Raw genomic sequence first — 14,283 nt, forward strand, 5'->3', positions numbered from 1 at the left:
TTAAATCAAATATATTCCGGAGAAACCGTCGACACTCAAGCCCTGCGCCGACAGCCGTTTCAAATTATTTGCAGTCGACAAGATTGGCGATTCCTCATGCAGTAAAAAATAAACATCCCCCCTGTTTACAATAAATAAAAGTTTCTTCCTCACATCGGTCACAAGACCTGCCATAGCTTCCCTCATTTGCATCTCAGAAACATGGCCCGCAAAATTGCCATTGAAGCTATAGAATTTCTCAAAGGCAGAGTGTATCTCGGCAGCTACGACTACCATCCTCAAAACACAGATGACTTGGTATTCTTCACTGTCGAGGATGCTCTGCCGTACAACGCATTCCATCTGGACTTTGGCCCCTTGCATATTGGTCATCTATACAGGTTCGCGGTCACTTTGCACAACATTTTGAACGACAGTGCCAACAAAAGTAAGGCTGTTGTCTTCTACTCCTCTACCGGCGCAAAACAAAGAACTAATGCCGCTTGTCTCCTGTGTTGCTACATGGTGCTTGTCCAGAACTGGTCGCCGCACCAGGTACTCCAACCAATTGCCCAACAGGAACCTCCGTTCTGTGGCTTCAGAGATGCGGGATACTCCAACGCCGATTTCGAGCTCGCCATCCAGGATGTCGTGTACGGGGTCTGGCGGGCCAAGGAGCGCGGCATGCTCGACATCACCTCCTTCAATTTGGAAGAGTACGAGCAGTATGAGAGAGTGGACCAAGGAGATTTCAACGTTATTTCGAAAGACTTCATCGCATTTGCATCACCCAAGCAGTCCCGACCAGGAGCCCCTCTCAATGAGCCTTTCCGCAAGGTTCTGGAGTATTTTGTCAACAACAACGTCCAGCTGGTGGTGAGACTGAACTCTCATTTGTACGACAAGAATGAGTTCGAAAAGAGAGGTATAAAACACATTGACATGATTTTTGAGGACGGAACCTGTCCAACCATGGAGTACGTCCAGAAATTCATAGGAGCGGCAGAAACCGTTATCCAGAAAGGGGGCAAGATTGCCGTTCATTGCAAAGCCGGCTTGGGCAGAACAGGCTGTCTAATCGGCGCACATCTGATCTACACACACGGTTTCACAGCTAACGAATGTATTGCATACATGAGAATGATCAGACCGGGAATGGTTGTTGGGCCGCAGCAGCACTGGCTCTATCTACACCAGAACCAGTTTAGAGATTGGCGCTACACCATGGTGCTCGATGACCAGCCAGATGAGGCCATTGGAGGATTGCATTCTTTGGTGCCATACACGGTTATCGAGGAAAGAGAGGCCCTTGTGGTTGACACAGAGCTGCGCCGCCATGTCATGACGCCTGTCCGCAGACGAAAGGTCTCTGGAACTCTCAAGATCGCTCAGAAGGCTGTTCCCATGGAAAGCCCCGGCCAGCCTCGTAAGTACCGCTCGTCCACAAAAGAGAACCAGCCTTACGCCAATTCTGACGAAGAAGCCACGTACGAGTCTATTGCGCACCAACTATCCAGCCCGCGGCGCAAAAGCACCAGACAGGATGAGGCATATTACGGTTCTGACTACGAGATCTCTGAAAAGACGAAGAAAACCAGCCCGCAAGGATCTCCTTACTTCCGCCGCGTGTCGACAACCACGACTACGACCACTACAATATCGTCATCTCCTACGCATTCCGCTTCCAACGAGTCGGGTATTTTGACTGTGCCTAAGCAAAGAGCCTCTTTGGGATCCAAGGACGGAAAAGTGAGAGGAAATGGCTCTAGATTGTCAAGCTCCAATGAGAAAGTGATAGGCAACGTGGGGGTGAGAAAGGTGTCTGCTCCGAGAAGGATCACGTCAGGGGTGTAATGTGTTTTCGCTTCGTATTGCTCTTTCAAGCTATTAGTGCTCAATAAATTTAGTTCGAAAATCACTAGCCTCCACAGCCTCGCGACAAATTGTAAATAATAATATTGATATATAACAAGAAGAAAATACAGCTGATTTATCTTCTTTGCCAGGTTTTCCCTTCAAAATGAGTAACGGCAACATTAGCAGCCGTCGCAAATCTCTTATTCCGCGACGAACCGCGACACCCACTGGGTCGCTGCGACACATTAGTGGGGCGAATAGCTCGAGAAGCATACTTCCTATGCCGTCCTCAACTAATGTGGAGCCGGCTCCTGCTGAATACCGAACGCCGAGAGAATATATTGACATTCTGGAGGCATATGTTGACCAAGACTTGATCTTAGAAAAACAACAGACTACACAGCTTATACAAAAGATCAATGTGGTGATGGCTCAAATCCAGGAGCTTACAAACGAGAAGAACCAGATCATTCGCGAAAAACGCAAGATCCAGAGTCTCATAGGTGATCTAAAGGCCAACTACGAGAATCTGGATAAAACGCTGGTGATAAAGAACAAAAGCATAGACAACGAGGTGCGACACAACAAGAAACTTTTGGAAGTGAAGAAAAAGGAGCTTGACGAGAAATCGCGCGAAAAAGTGCGGGAGGTAGAGATTCAAATACACGAAATGATGCAGACCACACTGCGGGACGAGGAGGAGGATCGTGTACGGGCACAGGAGCTGCGAAAATTGGAGATACAGAATACAGAACTAGAGGAGGAGTTGCGACGGTTGCAGGCAGATCACAAGCGCAAACTTAACGATGTGCTGTCGGAAGTGGACACTGAAATAAGGGCGAAGAATAGGCGGAAGGAACAGGATTTATGTGAGCCACGGAGGGCGGTTCTTGAGCTGAGAACTAAGTTAGGTCGAGCCAAAGAAGAGTTGTCAAAAAAGGAGGAATCGTTGAAAAGGTTAGTTTGCACCATCGACAAACATAAGGCTGCTCTTGAAAGAATGAATAATTACAAAGGAACGCTAGATGAACAGATGGCGGGGCTAGAGACACAGAAAAACGAGCTGGTCTCGAAACTAAAGGCAGTGAGCGCGAAAGTGGAGCTCTTCATTGAGACAGACTATACAACTGCGCAAGAAGAATACTCTGTGATCCAAGAGAAAGTGAACAGCGAGAGGCTCACGCGTCTCAAGATTGAAGATGAGATAATGGAGCTCCAAGGCAGGCTCCGAGTCTTGGTGGAGCCGCAAGCGCAGGTGCCGGACAAATTGACCAGCTGCGTGACTGACTTTTTGGAGGATCGGATATGTGTGTTTGTCGAGTCCGCACTGATGGGGGTTAGCTATGTAATCATTGTGGTCCACTCGCAAAAGGACTATTTTCGGATCATTCAGGAGCATCTGGAGAAACGCAGGAATACGCAACGATACGAGAACTGGCAGATTGAAATTAGCGAGCCTGTCACGAGCCACATGGCCGAGCGAGAACTCCACGTGACGAGCTTCAATGCCAACACGAAAAAGAGACTTGGGGCTAGCGTCATGTGCATTGTGTCGGACGGGAGCAGCATTTCTGCCAAAACACGCGAACTTTGCGGGAGCAGAAAATCAATGGTAATTTGGGGACACAAGTATGAGGATGAAACTGCTTGTGCGTTTTGGCAGGAGCTGGGGACGTTACAGACGGCCAAACGAGATGCTACACAGATGTAGACTGCGCACGCACGACCTTTTTATTAGTGGGTAAAAAAATTTCAGGAAAATTAAATATTTCACCAACCATGATGAGACCCCTGATGTTAAAGGGTCACGACCGTTCGTTGACCCAAGTGAAGTTCAACAGGGAGGGAGACCTTCTGTTTTCTGTTTCGAAAGGTAAGGAGGCGTCTGTCTGGTACTCGTCGAACGGCGAGAGACTGGGGACCTTTGTTGGCCACAATGGTACCATCTGGTCTATCGACATCGATCCCGAGACCGATTACGCTGTGACTGGCAGCGCTGACTTTACTGCCAAGCTGTGGAAGGCGCAGAATGGGCAATGTATTCACACATGGACGCTGGAGTCGCCGGTTAAAAGAGTCGAGTTCAGCCCGGACGGCAACCAGGTGTTGATAGTTACCGACCAGGTGATGGGGCAGACGGGTAAAATCAAGATTTTTGACATCGATCACACACAGAACGCGCAACAATCCACTCCGAAGCTGGAAATCGTGAACGAAGATGGCCCTGCCTCGAGATTCACCGTGGCCGGCTGGTCGTACGGAGCATTCTACATTTTGGCTGCCCACGCGGACGGAAAAGTGAGCAAGTACGATGCCAAGACGGGCGAGCTGCTAGGCAGTACGAAAAATCAGGAAATGTTGCTGACAGACCTGCAGTTTTCGCCCGACAAGACATATTTCATTGTTTCTTCCAAGGACAAGACTGCGTGCTTGTACGACGTTGACCGCCTGTCTCTGCTCAAGCGGTACACTGCGGATGTGCCGATGAACTCCGCATGCATCACGCCGGTCAAGGAGTTTGTGATTTTGGGAGGAGGTCAGGACGCCCGGGAGGTGACCACCACGTCGCTGTCGGAGGGTAAGTTCGAGTCGAGGTTCTACCACAAGATATTCGAGGAGGAAATTGGCCGTGTAAAGGGCCATTTTGGCCCGCTCAACTATGTGGCCGTGCATCCTAAAGGAACGTGCTACGCATCTGGAGGAGAAGACGGTTTTGTGCGTCTGCACCACTTCCACAAATCCTACTTCGAGTTCCTCTACGACGTGGAGAAAACCGCCCAGGCCACACAACAGTTCGAAATTGAAGCTAAATAGAAAACAACTCGTCTATTGGGTCTACGTAGTGAGCATTTTCTCTATTTTTTCGCGGCCTCGGCCTGTCTGCGCTCCTCGGCCGCCTTTTGCTTTGCACGGAGGATCTCCGCGTCGCGTTCCATTCTCTTCTTCGGGTCGCCTTCTTTCTTGTGCCCCTTTGCCTGCTCCTGCTGTTTCTTCAGGTTCCTCTGTCTTGCCAGCTCTCTCTGGTTGCCCCGTGCCATGGCCGATTACAGCTCATTTTCCAGAAAAAAAACACATTTTATTTTCTGAAGCTCGGTGTGAGGGTGCCGAATCTGGCTCGCAGCTCAAACCAGATGATTTGTACTTTTGTGCACTTACCATGATCAGCGCATTCTTCCTATATAATGTCAAGGGCGAGGTGCTGATCTCGCGGCTGTTCCGTGACGGCATCCGCCGCAACGTCTGCGAAGTGTTCCGCATCCAGGTCATCTCCAAATGTTCCGATATCAAGTCTCCCGTGTTGACCCTGGGCTCCACTTCGTTTCTGCACATACGTCACGGCGCGCTGTGGATCGTCGCTGTCACACGCTCCAATGTGGACGCTTCAATTGTTCTCGAATACCTCCATCGCTTTGTGGAGTTGCTGAAACGGCTCTTCGAGGTGGACAACGTTACCGAGGACGACGTCAAGGCCCACTTCCCGCTCGTTTACGAGGTGCTCGACGAGTCCATAGAGTCCGGACACGTCTCCAACTTGGATCTGTCCACCTTGCGGCCGTATTTGTCCTCGCAGACTGCCGAAACCGGCAGATTTAAAAACAGCACCGCCAGTGGCCTGCTCGCAAAAGCGGGCTCCATCAGACGCAAGTCTGCAGGCAAACTTCCGCAGATCATCAACGCCCCGCTCGACGTGGCCGCCGCATCGCACCCCTGGCGGCCGCAGGCACTCAAATACAAGAAAAACATGGTCCAGATCGACCTCGTCGAGGACTTCAACCTGCTCACCACGGCGAACGGCTTTGTGCTGCGCTCGTTTGTCGAGGGCCGCATTTTAATGGACTGCCGCATCTCTGGGATTCCAACGTGTCTGCTGGGCCTCGTCCACGAAAACCAGAACGACGCATACCAAGAATTCAAATCTGGCGACTGCACGTTCCACCAGTGCGTCAACCTCAAAGATTTCGACGAGCACAGAATAATTAAATTTATTCCTCCTGACGGCAAGTTCGAACTGCTGAGCTACCGCACAGACGTGGAAAACCCGCCGTTCAACGTCTACACCACCAGGGACCCCTACGGCAGTGGCTCTGAATCGTCCTACACGGTGGACTTAGAGTCTGCATATCCGTCGAACGTCGCTGCCACTAACGTTGTTCTCCGAATTCCTGTGCCACCTGGGACGTCGAAACTGCGAGCAAACACAGAAACTGGTAAATGTCGACTTGTACAAGAGGAAAACGTGGTGCAGTGGAGTCTTAAGAAAATGAATGGTGGCCAGAAGCACAGGTTGCAGTTTGCCGTGCCCAACACTCCGGCCCACGCTGTGGCTGCCAAGCCGCCGATCTCGCTCAGCTTCTCGATCGAGTCGTATTCTGCGGGAGGCCACAAAATCAAGTTTTTCAAAGTGCACGAGCCCACCATGAATTACGCCACAGTCAAGAGCGTCACATACCTGACCAGAGCGAAAAGCTACGAGATCCGTATGTGATTGGGGACATCCGTACACCAGATACAAAGAATATAAAGAAAATAAGGATTATTTATTTCCCCGCACAGAGCTGTTCGGATGCTGACAAGTCTGTTACGAGTGCAGCCTTTTCGGCCGCTACTGTCGTTGCAGACTTTGCGCAATGTGTCGCAGATGCGACAGGTGAAGCTTTGGTGGCTCAATGGGCCGTCAAATGCCTTATTTAAAATGGATAGAGCCCGGTTCCGGATCAGGAAGCGACTGGACGAGCTTTTGCGCGAAGCTGTGCCCTACAGCGATATCAAGCAGCTGTTGCTGAGCAGAGTTTTTTCAGATAAACCCTATGTTCTTGAACGAGCGATGGATCGATATCTGACCCAGTTTGAGAGACCAACTGATCGTACGCCGGTGCCCGGTACAGAGTCTTCAATCGTGAGCCACGAATATTACAATGCGCGTAAACAGAGATACGAGGCAAAGCTGAATAATTCTCAGGCCATCGACCCGCTCTCATCGCCGCAGTACCTGAAGTTTTTCAAAGAACTGCGAAGGGATCACCCTGGAATATCGCGGCTGCAAAAGGCATACTTCGCACTGCCCCGCCCGGCCCCTTTGTACATGCAGCCGCAGGACCTGGAGTTCTTCATACAGTATTTGTGCAACTGTCCGCTTGCTTTGCGCAAAGATACTTTCGGAGTGCACTTTTTGCACGACATGCACCAGTCGGGACTGAAGCTGGGTCTCGGCGAGTTTTTCAAGCTGCTGGACTCCCTGAAAGGCATAGTTGCGCTCGAGTCCGTGTATGGGATATACAAGCAGCAATGTGGCGTATCTCCCACGTTCATGGGACGCATGCTGAAGTACTCATTGTCTGAGCGAAATATGGCCGGCTGGGACATGGATATCAAGAGTGCGACCACCGCGTTGCAGCGTCAGATACTGAAAGACCTTGTGAATCGCAATGTTGTGCCGAACATGTACCTGATGCAGCAGCTGCTAAAAATCGGCCGCAGAGCGTCGGACGCGTTGTTCCTGTTGGAGATCACGGAGCTGGCTCTACACTGCCGTGTTGTGCACAGACAGACGGTGCGCACGATAGCAAGCTGCCTGGAGCAACATCAGGAAGAAGATCTGGCTGCCGAGTTTCTGCAAGCGTATCGACTGCTGAACAATCGGTTCGACACAGATCTAAACCCGAGTGTGCAGTTCCAGCGGGGCCAAGTGCTCGAACACCATTTGGAGCACACGGCAGGCAGCTGGTGCGAGGTGGTGTACTAGGCAGTGCGTGGCAGCAGGGCAGATCTGAGCACCAATTTTTTCTTTATAGAGACAACCTCTTAACACCGCCAGAAACTTTTTTTTTAGAAGGCGCGATTTTGGCCACGCAAAAAAAAATTGTCAAGTGGAGTGTTAAAGCAGTTGTATCAGGTGTGAAAACATAGAAACACCGACTAGCGATAGAACGAAACGGACGGAATCAAGAGAGATCTGTAGGACTAATCGCTATAACGTTTTTTTTCCCGGGAAAAGAAGAGTCGAAACGGTTGAAATTGCCTATACAGCAAACAAACACAGTTACAAATTAATTAGCGATGTCTGAGCCTATCAAGAAGGGCAACATTGCCCAGGCACCTACTCCGCACAATACACCGGCCTCTGTGAGTGGATCCTATCTGAAGAATGCTCCATTGCCTACAATCCCGTCCACAATAAAGGAGGACGATGAGCTACGCAAGAAACTACTGGCCAACCCTGCAATTTTGTCGATGATCGAAGGTAAGCTGAACACGCTGGTTGGTTCAGACTCGGGTTATGTGAAGGCGCTTCCTCCGAAAATCAAAAACCGTTTGTACGGGCTCAAGGCTTTGCAACAGAAACAATTCAAGCTGGAGGCGGAATTCCAAATGGAGCTTTTAAATCTCGAGAAAAAGTACCACGAGAAGCACCAACCGATTTTTGAAAAAAGAAAGAAGCTTGTCACAGGCTCGCTGGAGCCTGCTCCGGAAGAGATCGAGGAGGGCCAGGCCCTGATGGGCGAGGAAGAAGACGAGGAAGACGAGGCAGACGAGACCAAGACAGAGATCGACGAGAGTTTGAAGGACGTCAAGGGCGTGCCAAGCTTCTGGCTCACGGCGATGGAAAACCTGGGTCCGATCGCAGAGCTGATCACGGACCGGGATTCGGAGGCCTTGAACCACCTGATCGACATTCGACTGGAGTATTTCGACGCTTTGGGATTCAGACTGGTGTTCGAGTTTGAGGAAAACGACTACTTCACCAACAAGGAGCTTGTGAAGACTTACTACTACCAGAAGGAGCTCGGATACTCACGGGACTTTGTGTACGACCACGCAGAGGGCTGCGACATAAAATGGAAGGACAACGACCACAACCTCACGATCACGGTTGAGAAGCGGAAACAGAGAAACAAGCACACAAAGCAGGTGAGAACAATCGAGAAGCTAACGGCCGTGGACTCGTTCTTCAACTTCTTCAATCCGCCACAGCCACCAAAGAGCAAGGAGGAGCAGGAAGACGCCGACGAAGAGGAGGACGAAGAGGACGAAGAGGAAGAGGAGGAGGATCTTGAGCAGAGACTGCAGCTCGACTACGAGATCGGCGAGCTGTTCAAGGACAAGCTGCTTCCTAGAGCAATTGACTGGTTCACGGGACAAGCGTTGGAGTACGAGTATGACGACGGTGAGGAGGAGGAGGACTACGAAGAGGAGGAGGAGGATTCTGAGGCAGATGAGAGCGATGAGGACGAGGATTCTGAGGAAGATGGTTCAGGTCAGGCCGGCGGCGCCAAGGTACAGCAGCCGGCCGAGTGTAAGCAGCAGTGAGGAAGGAGAGGTGACCTTTGCTTGTAGGCAAGCTGAAAATGTATTTAAGCAAATAAGAATTGAATCCGCCACGGGCCATGTGGCGCAGCAACTAATTAATTGAAATATATGCAAAGAGATGCTATTTTGATTCGCTAACAGCTCGTATTTATTCTTTGCGCACTGCATGTCCAAACATCTTCCGCGATCGCACACCAGCAAGCTTCCCCCGACAAACCAGCTGTACAAGAGTCTACTAGCCCTTGTATCGTTGCTGCCCAATTTCTCCCACGCACTGCCGCTTCCCGTGAAGGGGCTAGTGGCTAGGGCAGTTATTCACAGTGCCAGCAAAAACCACGAGCCGCTGTCCGATGGCGAGTTTTACATGTACATGGCTGCCTCGATCTCATTAGTTCTGCTCGGCGGTGTTTTTGCCGGTCTTACATTGGGGCTTATGGGCCAGGACGAGCTGTACCTAAAGGTGATTGCCGACAGTGGGACGCCTAGCGAGCGCAAGTGGGCGCACGAGGTGCTGAAGCTGATTGGCCGTGGCAAGCACTGGGTGCTTGTGACGCTGTTGCTTTCAAATGTGATCACCAACGAGACGTTGCCGGTGATGCTCGACAGGTTTTTGGGCGGCGGGTTTGCTGCCGTTTTCTCTGCCACCGCGTCGATTGTGATTTTCGGCGAGATCATCCCGCAGTCCGTGTGTGTCCGCTACGGCCTGCAACTTGGAGCCTACTTTGCGCCCTTTGTGCTCGTTTTGATGTACCTGATGTACCCGGTGGCGTACCCTATTGCGCTGCTGCTCGACTACATTCTGGGCCAGGACCATGGCACCGCGTACCGCAAGTCTGGTCTCAAAACCCTTGTCACGCTGCACAAGACGATGGGCGTCGAGAGACTCAACCAGGACGAGGTCACCATCATCAGTGCAGTGCTGGACCTGAAGGAGAAGCCGGTGTGTGCGATCATGACCCCGATCGACAAAGTCTACACGCTGCCTTCGGACCGCATTCTGGACGAGGAGGTGGTGGAAGAGATATTCAATGCTGGGTTTTCCCGGATTCCGATCCATCTGCCTGGCGAGCCAACCAACTTCGTTGGCATGCTGCTGGTGCGGATTCTGATCAGCTACGACCCGGAGGACGCGCTGCCCGTCTCGTCGTTCCCGTTGGCCACACTGCCGGAGACCTCGTTGGAGACCTCGTGTCTGAACATCTTGAACTACTTCCAGGAGGGAAAGTCGCACATGGTGATTGTGAGCACGACGCCCGGCATGGACACCGGGGCCGTCGGCGTTTTGACACTGGAGGACGTGATTGAAGAGCTGATTGGCGAGGAGATCGTTGACGAAAGCGACGTCTACGTCGACGTGAACAAGAACATTCGCCGCAGCATCCCCGGCCCCCTGGCCAAAAAAAACGTTACGTCCTACTTTCACAGCCTGTACCCTTCGAGAGCCAACCCGCAGAACTCACAGATCAGGCATTCGTCGCCTCCGGCGCCCGCTTACTACTCGAAACGCGATAGCCAGGACACCCAGACACCGCGAGAGAACAGCACGCTGAGATACAAGTCGCCGCCGGCGGCGGAGCCAGCCCACAACTCGCAGATCAACTCGACGATTGCCAACGGCATCAAGCCGTCCAACCTGGCCGTGAATCCGCTGCAGACGAACAACGCTCACGTGACCATCAAGAAACAGCCCCAGCTTGACCCGCCGCCGGAGAGCGTGGCACGCAATTACGGTTCTGCCGAGGACAATGGCGAGACGTCTCCCGAGAGCCACAAGAAGCTGACAGCGCGCAAGCTCCCGCTCACACAGCCCAAGGCCGTTCAGAAGCGGTTCACCATTCCGACCCAGAAGAGTGAGCGGTCGTCGGTCGATTTGTCGGACGTCCAGCACCAAACGTCGTCGTTGCCGTCGGCAGCCTCGGAAATTACTGAGCACACCATCAACTTGCCGATGGCCTCGAGCCGTTCAACAAGGAGCGACAGCGGGATCATCGAAAACATTGTGAGCGTGCGTGGAGTCAGCAAGACTGTCATTGGGGAGAGCGCAGTGAGCGAGTCGATGAACATTGGCGACGAGAACGGCTTGGGCGACTCCACGCACAGCGAGAAGGTGCCGTTTTTGAAGAAGGAGAACGGCTCTAAGCCGCGCAGAGACTCGAAACGGTTTTGGGATTGGGGGTAACTTCGACGCGCCGATCGGCGCCCTTCGTTCTATATTTTTTATAATTTACTACCTAACGCTTCTCGTTCTTTTGTCCCATTGCTTCTTTTGCAAAGTCAGTCTAGAACGCTCGAAACCATGCCCAAGCCGACGGACCTGTCTCAAAGCCAGGTCTCGGTCTCAAATGTAAGCATGAGACGCGACGAGTCGTCGTCGTCGCTCCAGTCGCATTCCAGCAACGTCGGAACGGGCAACGGAAGCCATGTGCTGGCCAAGCTTTTCCGGAAGGGTTCAGATCGGTCGAACCCAAACGTCTCGAGCCGCGCAGGGTCTGTGAACAACACTCCGTCGGTTTCTTTGACACCCAGCTCGTCCAACCTCACGCCGCGAGTGAGCAACAGCAGCAACGCTTCCACCGCGGGGAGCACGGACTCGTCGTCGCTGCGACACCTGTCGCTCAAGAGATTTCTGAAACCAATCCACCGGTCCGCCAAGGCCAAGGAGCAGCAAGAACACTTGCATCAAATGATCCAGCACAAGCTCAACAAGCTCAAGATCTGCAACCACCACCACCATCACATCAAGGATCAGCGGAAGAAAGAGCCGGCATTGCCACCCCAGCCCGATGGCCGACAGGAGGGCATGGCTATGCGCAAGCTGGTGGCACAGTATGGCGAGATTCCGGACGCTGCCGTGGAGAAGAACGTGCTGGGCGAAGGAGCAGGCGGCTCGGTCCTGATTGTGCGTCGGCCTTCTGACGGCCAGGTATTTGCAATTAAGAAATTCCGGCCCCAGTCGTCGCGTGAGTCGGACTACGATTACCGGAAAAAGGTGATCAACGAGTACAACTTGCTCGTGGACCTGGATCACGAGAACATTGTTCGTGTTTATGAGCTCCTGAACGAACACACGTTGTACGTGATGGTGATGGAATATTGCAAGTATGATTTCTTTACGATTGTCATGGGCGGAGTGATGTCCAAAGACGAAATATTCTGCTATTTTAAGCAGATGGCCGAAGGTGTGGTCTATTTGCACAGTAAGGGAATTGCTCATCGCGACTTGAAGCTCGACAACTGCGTGGTGAGCGAGACGGGAATACTGAAGCTGATTGATTTCGGTTCTGCCGCAAGGTTCAGAATGCCCGACAGCGATCCGGACCAGAACATCATCCAGGTTTCGGGCATTGTTGGGTCAGACCCGTATCTGGCCCCAGAGTGTCTGTCGATGAGCTCGTATGACCCGCGGCCGGCCGACGTGTGGTCGTTGGCCATTATGTTCTGCTGCATGGTCCTGAGACGGTTCCCATGGAAAATACCAAAGACGACAGACTCGTCTTACCGGGCATTTGTAAGCGAATCAGGGGACGACGGCAAGTCTTCGTCGGGCTCCAGCCGGCTGTTGAAGCTGCTGCCAGCAGCCTCGCGGCCGCTGATTGGCGGCATGCTCACTGTGGCCGCCAACAAACGGACCACGATGGACCAGCTGCAACGGGATTCGTTTTTCTACGGAATTGACTGGTGTCACGGTTCTATTAAGGGCGACCATACACATCATCTAATCACAGAAAAGGACCTGGAGAGAATCGAAGCCGAGCGCAAAAAACAGAGCGAGATGGCCAAGAAGATGGGCTGATCACCACCCGTGGTCGTACAGCATGGACACAGACTCTCCATTATTTATTCTGCGGATTGCCTCGGACAAGATTCTTGACACGTCCAAAATGACCATCTCTTTGGCGTCCAGCTCCGCCACGTGTGCGGCCTGGTCCACCGAGTTGGTGGTAATGATTTTGTCAATTTGCGACTCTTTGAGCTTCCGCATGGCCTCGCCGCTGAAGATGCCGTGCGTGATCAGCGCATACACGTATTTGGCGCCCTGGTCTTTGAGCAGGCTGGCCGCGCGCGTGATAGTGTTGGAAGTGTCTGCCAGATCGTCCACCACCACACAGACTTTGTCGTGGACGTCTCCGACAAGCATCGTCGTGGCGACATACTGCTGGTCATCCGCAGGCTGGCCATTGGGTGCGCTGGCCGGAGAGTTGCGGCCTGGGAACCCTGGAGTTGCGAAGCTGACACTGTTTAAGCTCGATGTGGACGGGTTGGAGTGCACCATCAGCTCCGATTGCGCTGTGTCCACCTTCTGCCGGCGCTCTTTGTGGATCAGGGCGAACGGCATGCACAGCGTATCTGCTAGGGCAGCAGCACGCTTCGCTCCACCAGAGTCTGGCGACACTATCACGCAGTCTTTATAATTTGGCACGTAGTTCGTAATATAGTGTTGGAATAAGGGTTTTGAAAGCAGGTTGTCGACAGGGATGTCGAAAAAGCCCTGGAACTGGGCATCATGCAGATCCATTGTGATTATATGGTTGGCACCGGCCGAGGTGAGCAGGTTCGCAATCAAGGTGCCGCTCTGGGCTATCCAGGAACGGTATCCCGTTGGATTGGCGATCGAGGCTTCGTTGGTGCGCAGTGTTTTGAGTGACGAGCCAGTGCTGACAGACCGGTGGCTGAGCACGTTCTTCGGGCTCGGATCGCGGACATTGGCCCTCGACGGCAGTCTAGGCGACTGCGGAACGCTGTCGGGAACTTTTGACCCTCTGTGCTGGGCCCCTCCAGGAACACCTCGTTTACTGGCCTGAGACTCGACTTGACGCGAATAGAAGAAAAGCGGACACACAACGGTTATCCTTTTTGCGGAGGCCATCTTGCATGCCGAAATCATAATCAGGAGCTGCATAAAAAGGTCGTTAACGTGGCCTGCGCCCGACTGGACAATAAAAACGTCTTTTTCCCTCACGGAGTCGCCAAAGTGCACTGAGGTTTCGCCGTTGGCAAACTTTTTGAGCTCAACCTTGCCCGGCGGCAGGCCGAGATTGCGGCAGATCCGGTCGGTAAGCTCTGGATTGGAGGATCCAGAGAAGACGATAATGTCACGCATGGGTAAAAATAAAGCTGTAAATTAATTATTTGACCAAG

At 52.4% G+C, this 14,283-nt stretch overlaps 10 protein-coding genes across 10 annotated transcripts; 8 read left to right on the top strand and 2 right to left on the bottom strand.

Annotated features, from left to right (window-relative positions):
• The first annotated feature begins 181 nt into the window (after window positions 1-181).
• On the top strand, window positions 182-1,863 carry OGAPODRAFT_17570 (uncharacterized protein). The gene has a single exon (XM_018355201.1). It carries the CDS (start codon window positions 202-204, stop codon window positions 1,831-1,833), a length of 1,632 nt encoding a protein of 543 aa, XP_018208990.1. The 5' UTR covers window positions 182-201; the 3' UTR covers window positions 1,834-1,863.
• Window positions 1,864-1,999: 136 nt separating this feature from the next.
• OGAPODRAFT_10649 (uncharacterized protein) lies at window positions 2,000-3,547 on the top strand (the record flags this gene model as incomplete). Its single annotated transcript, XM_018353229.1, has 1 exon — window positions 2,000-3,547. The coding sequence occupies one exon, from the start codon at window positions 2,000-2,002 to the stop codon at window positions 3,545-3,547; it is 1,548 nt and encodes a 515-aa protein (XP_018208991.1).
• A 71-nt stretch (window positions 3,548-3,618) lies between these two features.
• On the top strand, window positions 3,619-4,620 carry OGAPODRAFT_44396 (uncharacterized protein; the record flags this gene model as incomplete). The annotated part of the gene is made up of 1 exon (XM_018355470.1): window positions 3,619-4,620. A coding segment is annotated over one exon (1,002 nt), but the record flags the coding sequence as incomplete, so codon positions are not given.
• Window positions 4,621-4,691: 71 nt separating this feature from the next.
• Window positions 4,692-4,874, bottom strand: OGAPODRAFT_51963 (uncharacterized protein; the record flags this gene model as incomplete). The annotated part of the gene is made up of 1 exon (XM_018355721.1): window positions 4,692-4,874. The coding sequence occupies one exon, from the start codon at window positions 4,872-4,874 to the stop codon at window positions 4,692-4,694; it is 183 nt and encodes a 60-aa protein (XP_018208993.1).
• Window positions 4,875-4,940: 66 nt separating this feature from the next.
• OGAPODRAFT_103744 (uncharacterized protein) lies at window positions 4,941-6,322 on the top strand (the record flags this gene model as incomplete). The annotated part of the gene is made up of 2 exons (XM_018353202.1): window positions 4,941-5,444; window positions 5,490-6,322. Exons 1-2 carry the CDS (start codon window positions 4,994-4,996, stop codon window positions 6,320-6,322), a joined length of 1,284 nt encoding a protein of 427 aa, XP_018208994.1. The 5' UTR covers window positions 4,941-4,993.
• On the top strand, window positions 4,941-9,244 carry OGAPODRAFT_17571 (uncharacterized protein). Its single transcript, XM_018355202.1, has one exon. The coding sequence runs from the start codon at window positions 7,894-7,896 to the stop codon at window positions 9,142-9,144; it is 1,251 nt and encodes a 416-aa protein (XP_018208995.1). The 5' UTR covers window positions 4,941-7,893; the 3' UTR covers window positions 9,145-9,244.
• On the top strand, window positions 6,530-7,579 carry OGAPODRAFT_15000 (uncharacterized protein; the record flags this gene model as incomplete). Its single annotated transcript, XM_018353444.1, has 1 exon — window positions 6,530-7,579. One exon carries the CDS (start codon window positions 6,530-6,532, stop codon window positions 7,577-7,579), a length of 1,050 nt encoding a protein of 349 aa, XP_018208996.1.
• Window positions 9,245-9,319: 75 nt separating the features above from the next.
• OGAPODRAFT_17572 (uncharacterized protein) lies at window positions 9,320-11,399 on the top strand. Its single transcript, XM_018355203.1, has one exon. The coding sequence runs from the start codon at window positions 9,515-9,517 to the stop codon at window positions 11,321-11,323; it is 1,809 nt and encodes a 602-aa protein (XP_018208997.1). The 5' UTR covers window positions 9,320-9,514; the 3' UTR covers window positions 11,324-11,399.
• Window positions 11,400-11,445: 46 nt separating this feature from the next.
• OGAPODRAFT_91557 (uncharacterized protein) lies at window positions 11,446-14,245 on the bottom strand (the record flags this gene model as incomplete). Its single annotated transcript, XM_018357002.1, has 3 exons — window positions 11,446-13,300; window positions 13,415-13,799; window positions 13,875-14,245. 3 exons carry the CDS (start codon window positions 14,243-14,245, stop codon window positions 12,938-12,940), a joined length of 1,119 nt encoding a protein of 372 aa, XP_018208998.1. The 3' UTR covers window positions 11,446-12,937.
• On the top strand, window positions 11,456-14,240 carry OGAPODRAFT_17573 (uncharacterized protein). The gene has a single exon (XM_018355204.1). It carries the CDS (start codon window positions 11,495-11,497, stop codon window positions 12,935-12,937), a length of 1,443 nt encoding a protein of 480 aa, XP_018208999.1. The 5' UTR covers window positions 11,456-11,494; the 3' UTR covers window positions 12,938-14,240.
• Window positions 14,246-14,283: the final 38 nt, after the last annotated feature.

Source organism: Ogataea polymorpha, assembly GCF_001664045.1.
Source record: "Ogataea polymorpha strain NCYC 495 leu1.1 chromosome Unknown OGAPOscaffold_7, whole genome shotgun sequence".
Taxonomy (NCBI): Eukaryota; Fungi; Ascomycota; class Pichiomycetes; order Pichiales; family Pichiaceae; genus Ogataea; species Ogataea polymorpha.

Bases quoted from the DNA above. Each gene is read 5' to 3' on its own strand.
- OGAPODRAFT_17570 (XM_018355201.1), top strand. From the start codon at position 202: ATGGCCCGCAAAATTGCCATTGAAGCTATAGAATTTCTCAAAGGCAGA.
- OGAPODRAFT_17572 (XM_018355203.1), top strand. From the start codon at position 9,515: ATGGCTGCCTCGATCTCATTAGTTCTGCTCGGCGGTGTTTTTGCCGGT.
- OGAPODRAFT_17571 (XM_018355202.1), top strand. From the start codon at position 7,894: ATGTCTGAGCCTATCAAGAAGGGCAACATTGCCCAGGCACCTACTCCG.
- OGAPODRAFT_17573 (XM_018355204.1), top strand. From the start codon at position 11,495: ATGAGACGCGACGAGTCGTCGTCGTCGCTCCAGTCGCATTCCAGCAAC.